This window comes from Elephantulus edwardii, unplaced genomic scaffold, assembly GCF_000299155.1.
Source record: "Elephantulus edwardii isolate Elephantulus edwardi_28Jun2011 unplaced genomic scaffold, EleEdw1.0 scaffold00167, whole genome shotgun sequence".
Taxonomy (NCBI): domain Eukaryota; kingdom Metazoa; phylum Chordata; class Mammalia; order Macroscelidea; family Macroscelididae; genus Elephantulus; species Elephantulus edwardii.
The window spans coordinates 1,427,363-1,435,516 of NW_006399917.1; the positions used below are offsets into that span (position 1 = coordinate 1,427,363).

At 39.1% G+C, this 8,154-nt stretch overlaps 1 protein-coding gene across 1 annotated transcript in view; it reads right to left on the reverse strand.

Annotated features, from left to right (window-relative positions):
- KLHL5 (kelch-like family member 5) overlaps positions 1 to 8,154 on the reverse strand; it is a 104,612-nt gene that overhangs the window by 35,843 nt on the left and 60,615 nt on the right. Inside the window, exon 7 of the mRNA XM_006895421.1 lies at positions 3,256 to 3,480. Coding sequence (XP_006895483.1) covers positions 3,256 to 3,480 — 225 coding nt within the window. The remainder of the gene's footprint in view (positions 1 to 3,255; positions 3,481 to 8,154) is intronic.

Below are 8,154 nucleotides of genomic sequence, written 5' to 3' on the forward strand. Positions count from 1 at the left end.
GTGTGTGTGTGTGTGTGTGTGTGTGTGTGTGTGTACTGTCAAATCAGATCTGACTGGTATAGGAGGAGATTATTCCTCCTTCTCCAGCAGAGCATCTGGTGGATTTGAACCGTACATCTCTGAGATTGCAGTACACCTTCTTGCCACTAGGCCACCAGAGCTTGCCTCAAAATATATTTTTAAAGCAGATTATCCTTTTAAAAGAAAATCTTCATAGAATTTTCACAAATAAATAAAAGGAATATTTCCTAAGTACATGTTTATTTTCTAAATTCCAATTTATAACATTTAGTATAAGGTAAATCTAAGCATAATAGCATAATAATTTGAATGAAAGGATCAAAAAAGTTTCAATTACATGACTGTTCTCCTTTGAACTGACTGCAGTTTGATGAAGTCATTTATATGATGCTTAGAAATAATACACTCTTGGAAAGATGGTGGGTCAGAAAAAGAGAGGAAGACTCTCAACAAGATGCACTGACACAGTGACTGTAACAATGGGCTTGAGGAGATCAGAGAGGGTGAGGACGACACAGGGTAGAGGAAAGTTCAAGTCTGTGGTTCATAAGGTCACTGTCAGTTGTCATTGACTCAATGGCATAGAACCACACTTTCCAGAAAACACAGCTGGATCACAGACAGTCTCATCCTATGAACTGTCGCTGTAAGAGGGTACCTTAAAGTAGAATTGCGTTCTTTTTATACCAAGATGGATGAAGAAGGAAAAGGTCTAGAGCTGAATTACATTATTGATGTTAGACTTTATGATCAGTCCAAATCTATACATCTCATCAGGCTGCTTTCAAGATAATTGGTCCTACGCTGTGCCCTTGTAACTACCGATTTTATATGCTCAAGAATAATGTCCTAAAGTTTCTCTGTTAAAATTCATATACTTAATTTTTAAAAATTTAATTTAATTTTATTAATTTTAATGAATATTTACAGAGATTTTGGATTTCCATTCATTCACTGTTGCACTTTTCTCCCTGCCCAGCCCTCCCCCACCCCCAGTTCACTCCTCTCTTTGAAAAGCAAAGGAAAAATTTCTTCTCTGGTATACAATCACTGCGCACCCCTCCCACTGCCCCAAGAACTCCACTATGCAACCTTAATTTTAAGCACCTTGTCTCACTATCTCACCCCAACTCTCTCACTTACTTTACCAAAGTTGGAACCTAATGTTACCTTTCACTAAGATGTAATTATAACTATTCAAATTCTTTGTCACTTTGGCCTTCAGCATGGCACCATCATGCCAGTTCTTTACCCTTAGATAACTTTTACTACTAGTTATTGTTTTTTTGGAAGGACACACATTTAGCACTCAGAATTAATACATTTAGGATAAAACTGTACTATGTGAAAATTAAACCATGCCTTCACTGCTACTCGCACATCTTTTGTCTTTTAACGATGTCCTTCCAAACACTTTGTTAGAACTATCTAAAATGTTTTCTAAGCTGCTGAAAACAAATTCTATTTTTTAATTAATCCAATTACAAGGTACTCTGCAGTTCCTGCCATCAAAGAGGGGTCATCTTCTTCACTCCTTGGATCTGGGCTTGCCCATGCCACCTGCTTTGTCCAGTACATACTTGATGCATACAGTAGCACTCATCATATTGCAACCTGCCTTCTCTTCCTTGTCATATTATGAAATTTCATCTTCAGTTTCATATTGTGATCTGTCTTCTCTTGCTATTTTTAAAGACTTATGACTGGCATCATTTGAAGAAGCAACATTCTTGGTACCAGAAACAAGGAAATCAAAAGATGAACTGCATTAGGAAAATATGCTGTCAGGGACCTCACCAGAGAACTAAAGAACAATGATGTCAATCTAGAGCCTAAGTTTCAGGCTACGATCTTCACAATTACTTGGTATGCATCAGAGAGCTAGACAATGACCAAGGATGACAGAAGATGAATTGATGCCTTTGATTTGTGGTGGTGGTGAAGAGGATTGAATATACCATGAACTGGTAGGAGATCAAACAGGTTCATCCTGGAGAGGATGAAACCAGATTGCTCCTTGGAGGCAAGGATTCTGAAGCTCCATCTGCTATACTTTAGGCATGTTGCAAGGAGAGACCAGTCCCTGGAGAGTGCTATCAAGCTTGGAAAGATGGAGGGACAGTGCAGGAGTGGAAGACCCTTGATTAGATGGAATGACTCAGTGACTGGGAGGTGATGGATGTAGAGACAATAAGGTTGGCTCGGGACAAAGCAAGGTTCAGAGCTGTTGTACATAGGGCCACCATGAGTGGCAAGCAACTCAACAGCACAGAACAATAGGGTAAAGCCTGATAGACAATGGAAAGATGTGTGGCCCAGGTGCCCACATTGACTATATGCCTAGTAGCAGACACGTGAGTAAGACCATTCCAGATCATCTCCTAGACCTGCCAGCTGACTGCAGATTTATGAGAAAACCCAACAGAAATTAGTCACAGCAGCCCACAACCTACAAACTAACCTATATACTCTGAGTTAAATAAAGTTTGCTTAAAGCTACTAAATTTTAGAGTAGGTTTATATGTAGCAAAATCTGGCAGATATGAGTAGGTTTATATGTACCAAAATCTGGGAGATATTCAGATCCTCATTTAATTTTATTTCACCTTCTTCCCTCATATAAAACAATTCTTTCTCCCATTTAATTAAAAAGAGAAAGAAGTCATGTGATACAAGCTCTCTTATGTCATTTCCGGATGTGCCATTAGTCCCTTGGGGGAGGGGGTAAGTGTTTTCCTCTTCCTTGCATTTATGGAGTAAAGAGCACGGCACACAGTAAGTGCTCAATAAATGTCTGCTAAGTGAACTGAATGCAAGATTGAAAAGTCCCCATCGTTATATTTTCTATGCTACTTAAACATCTTCTTTCTGGGTCATCACCATTTCTGAGTAAAATTGGGGGGCTGGGTGGTGAGAAACCTGAAAACACTACTAAAGAATTTAGAGTAAACATTTCATGTAAGTTAGATCGTACTAATAATCAATACAACCCACGTATGAGGGCTTGTCAGACTATCATGCTGCTTTATAATCCTTTAGTATTTATATTTCTACTTGTATTGACTGCTATCATATTCATGCATATGCTTGTTTTCTCTGCTTCGACTTTTCAGCTAACAGGGGACGTGCTTGGTGACAGATTCGGCAGCTGCAATCATCTATTTGGTGAGCAATGTCCAAATTCTGTGAAAGTCTAACATACAATGTTCTGAGCAAATATGCAGTTATACTTACCAAGACCATGCCGATGCGTGGACATAGGGGGCATCACACTCCACGTTTTTGTCTTGGGGTTGTAACATTCCACTGTGTTTAATGTCTTCAGTCCATCTCTTCCTCCAACCACGTACAGCTTGTCATCTAACACTGCAACACCAAACTGCAGCCTTCTCCCGTTCATATTCGCGACAGGAGTCCACATGTTTGTACGGAGATCATACTTTTCAATGCTTGTTGCTCCTTAACAGTAACATACAGAATTATGTAAATAAATGTATCACCAAGACTCACTTATGAAGCTGTACATACACAAATAAGATTTTACTAACCCTGACAATAATACTTTTATTATAGGCCTACAAGTTGTTGTTTTAACCTTGTACAAGTCTTTCACTTTGTCTCGTAGTACTCTCCCAGGCATTCATCACAGTCCAAAATTTAAGGGTCATGTGAGTAAGGAACAGATATCAAGAGTCTAAGAACCCACATCCAGAAGTGAGAGAGGGTAAAGCAGCATTGTAGAAACCAAAAGGAAGCTTTAAGAAGGCCTGACTATTGGTAACTAACTCTGATATATGACATGAGGAAGACTAAAAGGTATTGCTGGATTTGGCTACATGAAGTCACTGATAACAACAGTGAGTATATCCTTATTGTTGGGGACATCGGTGATGTAATGGCCAAATTCTCAACTTTCATGCAAAAACCCAGGCTTTGATTCCTCACCCATGCACTGATGTACAGTCACCATATGCAGATCAGTGGGGGCTTGGATGTACACTGCTAGATGTAAGGGAGCTTCCACACTAGATGGAAAAACCTGGTGATCTTCTGAAAAAATGAGCCAATGCAAATACCAGGGATCGCAAGTGATCTGTCACAGAGCATGGGGAAGGCACATGACCAGTCAATATTTCATTCTATTGTGCATTGGGTTACTGTGGGTTGAGGGCTGACTTGATGGCATCTAACAACAGCAACATTCTTATTGGGTGGTTGAGACATTATTGGAAGGTGAGGAAACAGTGAGTGCTGATGATTCTTCTAATGCATTTGGTTATGAAAGGGCTGAGAAAGATGTAAATTATTTTTTTAAAAAGTGAGTTAAAGTAGGCTTTTGCTTTGTTTTGCTTTTACAATTGAAAAGACCTATGTTTCTTTTTTAAAAGGCTCATAGCATGATGCTCTAGTGGGAGCTGGAAAATGAGGTTTCTACATCACAAGAGTGGGGCTGGTTTTTACAGGCGCAGGAAGAGAATACACATTCTCTTGCAACAAGAAAGAATAAAAGGTATGTGCATGGATTTCGAGAACCGTGAGCATGGGCAATTTAAAAATTACTGCTTCATGGACACTACATTTGTTTTTAAATTGGGAGATTTCAGTAACTATTTTACATTCTTACTGAGATGAGTACAGATGAATTTGAAACAACAGTAATAAAAAATACTGCTTCTTAATTACAAAGAATACACTTAGGTTTTAGATCTCTTCTAAACTTCTAGTGACATGCAAGTAATATAACATACAATCAATGATATCCTTATAGAATTATTTTTTTGGGCCAGGATCCCAAAGGTATATTTATTTATTTTAAAATATTTTTTATTGGCTTCCATATAATTTCTTTACATTATGTACATTCATATACATTGTGTTTTATATGATCTTCCATTTACACTGTGTTTAATAGAGTTACTTTTATGTGATAAAGATCACAACAAATATTCATTAAAAAACAGTATTACAACTGACCATTTACTAAATTTAAAAATACCTATTCAATCTGTGAGAACCACCAGATGTGCAGGCTGGGTTTAGAAGAGGCCATGGCACTCGGGACATTATAACCAATGTTAGATGGATCTTAGCTGAAAGTAGAGAGTACCAGAGGAAAGTCTATCTGTGTTTCATTGATTATGCAAAGGCATTTGACTATGTAGTTCACAACAAATTGTGTCTAACCTTGAGAAGAATGGGGATCTCAGAATACTTGATTGTGCTCATGTAAAGCCTATACTTGGACCAGGAGGCAATCATCAGAACAAAGAATAAATGCATGTTTCAAAATCAGAAAAGGAGTGTGTAAGGGATGCATCCTGTCTCCATACCTTTTCAATCTATATGCAGAACAGATCATTTGGGAAGCTGGACTTTATAAGGAAGAAAGTGGCATTAGGATTGGATAGCAACTTACATATGAAGATGGCACAACATTGCTTGCAGAAAGTGAAGGAAGACTTGAAGCACTTACTGAAGTAGATCAAAGACTATGGCCTTCAAGATGGATCACATCTCAACATCTAAAGACAAGAACTGATGCCTGCCATTGGATCAACAGGCAACATGATGACAGATGGAAAAAAGACTGAAGTTGTCAATGACTTCATTTTACTTGTTTCCACAATCAATACCCAATGTCGAGGGAGGGAGGGAGGAAGAAAAGAAAAGAGGATGGAAAGAAGGACAGAGGGAGAAAGGGAGGGAGATATGGAGGGACAGAGGGAGGGAGGAAAAAGACTGACATGCTTCATTGGGAAAACATTGTTAAGGTCCTATCCAAAGTTCTAAAAGGCAAAAATAATACTTAATGACTAAGATGTGCCTGATCCAAACATGGTATTTTAATTCCTTCATATGTATCTACATGTTGGATAATAAAGGAGACAGAATAATAATCAATGCCTTTGAATTGTGGTGTTGTCATACGATCAAATATTCATTCCATGAACTGTGAAAAGAACAAAGAAATCTGTCTTGAAGGAGGGGCAACCAGAGTGTTCCTTAGGAGTAAGGATGTTGAAACTTTGTCTCATATGCGTTGAGTGTATTATCAGGAGTTGTTGGAAAAAAGATACCAAGCCGGGAAAGGGAGAGAGTCAGTGAAAGACAGGAAGACCGTCAATGAGATAGACTTGCACAGTGCCTTTAATAGCGGGCTTGAGTGTATCAGAATGTTGAGAATGATGCAGGATGGGGCAAGGTTTAGATCCCTTGGGCAGAGGGTTGTTATGAGTCATAGTCAACTCAATGGCACTGGGCAACAACATACCTTACAAAATTTTAAGTTATTTGAGGAGCAATATCTTAGTTAACCTAGTTCTGTTGTAAAAGAAGTACTTTAGGCAGCTGGCTTTAACAAAGAAGAAATGGATCTTCTCACAGTTGAAGAGGCTACAAGTTCAAGGTACTAGCTCTAGGGCAAGGCTTTATTTTTCTTGTTGGCTTTGAGGAAGGATCTCAATTACCTTTTCTCCCCCCTTGATGTGTACCATCGAATTTGATCCGACTGGCACAGCAGAAGACTGCTCCTCCTTCTCCAGCGGATCATCTGGTGGATTTGAACTGTGCACCTTCATGATTGCAGCGCAGTTTCTTCTGATTACCTTTTAGCATTTGCTGATCCAGCGTTCCCTGGCAATCTCCATGTGTTTTGGTATCAGTTTTCCCCTAGGTCTAAGAAGTTTTCAGTCCAAACACATGCTCTGTTCCTTGCTCATCTTTCTTGGTGGTACTGAGGTCCTTTTTTCTCTGCTCAATCCTGTCTTTTTATTATCCTAACTAAGGTAAAAGATGATGAAGGCCCCATTCCAGGAAAACAGTCCTTATGCCTGATCAGGGCTGTGACCTGAAGAAAGGGGCTGTTCTACCCTAAGACAACTCACTGACCACCTTGTGGTTATCAATAACTACCAAAACACAATATTACATAACTGTCAAGCCACTAAGACTCATGGCCCAGGCAAAGTGACACATTTTTTTTTTGGGGGGGTGGTAGATACCTTTCTCCACTTAAATATTCTCCATAGTACAAAATACAGTGTCTTTCTTGTAAATAGTAACTGTCCAAAAACATTTGTAATGTGTATAGTCTTTCAGATTTTTTTTACACATGATCAGATTTTACACATGATCAGATGATTTTACGTAATATGTACCTGATGACTCTAAACTTGATCTTAAAAGCATGCTGCCTATCTACTGTCATCAAGTCCATTCAGATACATAGCTACCCGACTGCGAGGAAGGTGCAGGCTTGGGCAGGGTTCATTCTGCTGCATAGGGTCACTGGGGTCAGTAGGAGTGGCACCTGACTCCACAGCAATTAACAACAACAGACTGACTCATCTTGCTCTCATGGAACAGCTAGTTGGTTTGAAGTGTCAACTTCTAGTTAGGAGACAAATCTTTAAACCCGACATTTCTAGAACTGAGGAGCATTTATTAAAGAAGAGGGGAGCTCTGCTGGTTTAGTAGTAAGGAATGGTTCTGTCAATGCAACGGTACACCTTTGATTGTAAAATCCTACATAACACGGGAGAATCTAGAGAGCGTCATGCTGAGTTAACTAACTCAGACTCACAAGGACAAATACTGCATAAGATCATTATTGCAAAAATAGAACGACAACTAGTGAGATGTGTATAAAAGAGGAAAAGGAGGGGAGCAGGGGAGCCAACTTTGGGGAGGGGAGAAATCACTGAGATGGCAGAGTTTGGTGAGCTGAGGGAGGAAGGGAAGGAATTAAGCAAGATCCAGTGGGGACCTGAAAAGATGGGGTAACAGTAGGCAGAGATGAAAGGTGATTAATCTTCTAAAACACTATGCATATGAATGATCATATTAAATACAATGTGAATGAAGGAATGTGTAAGAAACAATGTATATGAATGAAACACAATGTATACAAATTTTGTATGCAAACCTATATATATAAAGATAAGTGTATGAATACACCAGATGCTCCAGAGGAGAAAGCTAGGAATCTCCTCTTGTGTAATTTACCATCTCTGAAAACCCACCGCAGGGTCAGCTATGAGTCGGTTCTGATTCGTCACTACCAACCACCACCACAACAGCAATCATGTCTCCTTGAATGCACTTAGAGAATATATATATGTTGTTGTTGTTGTT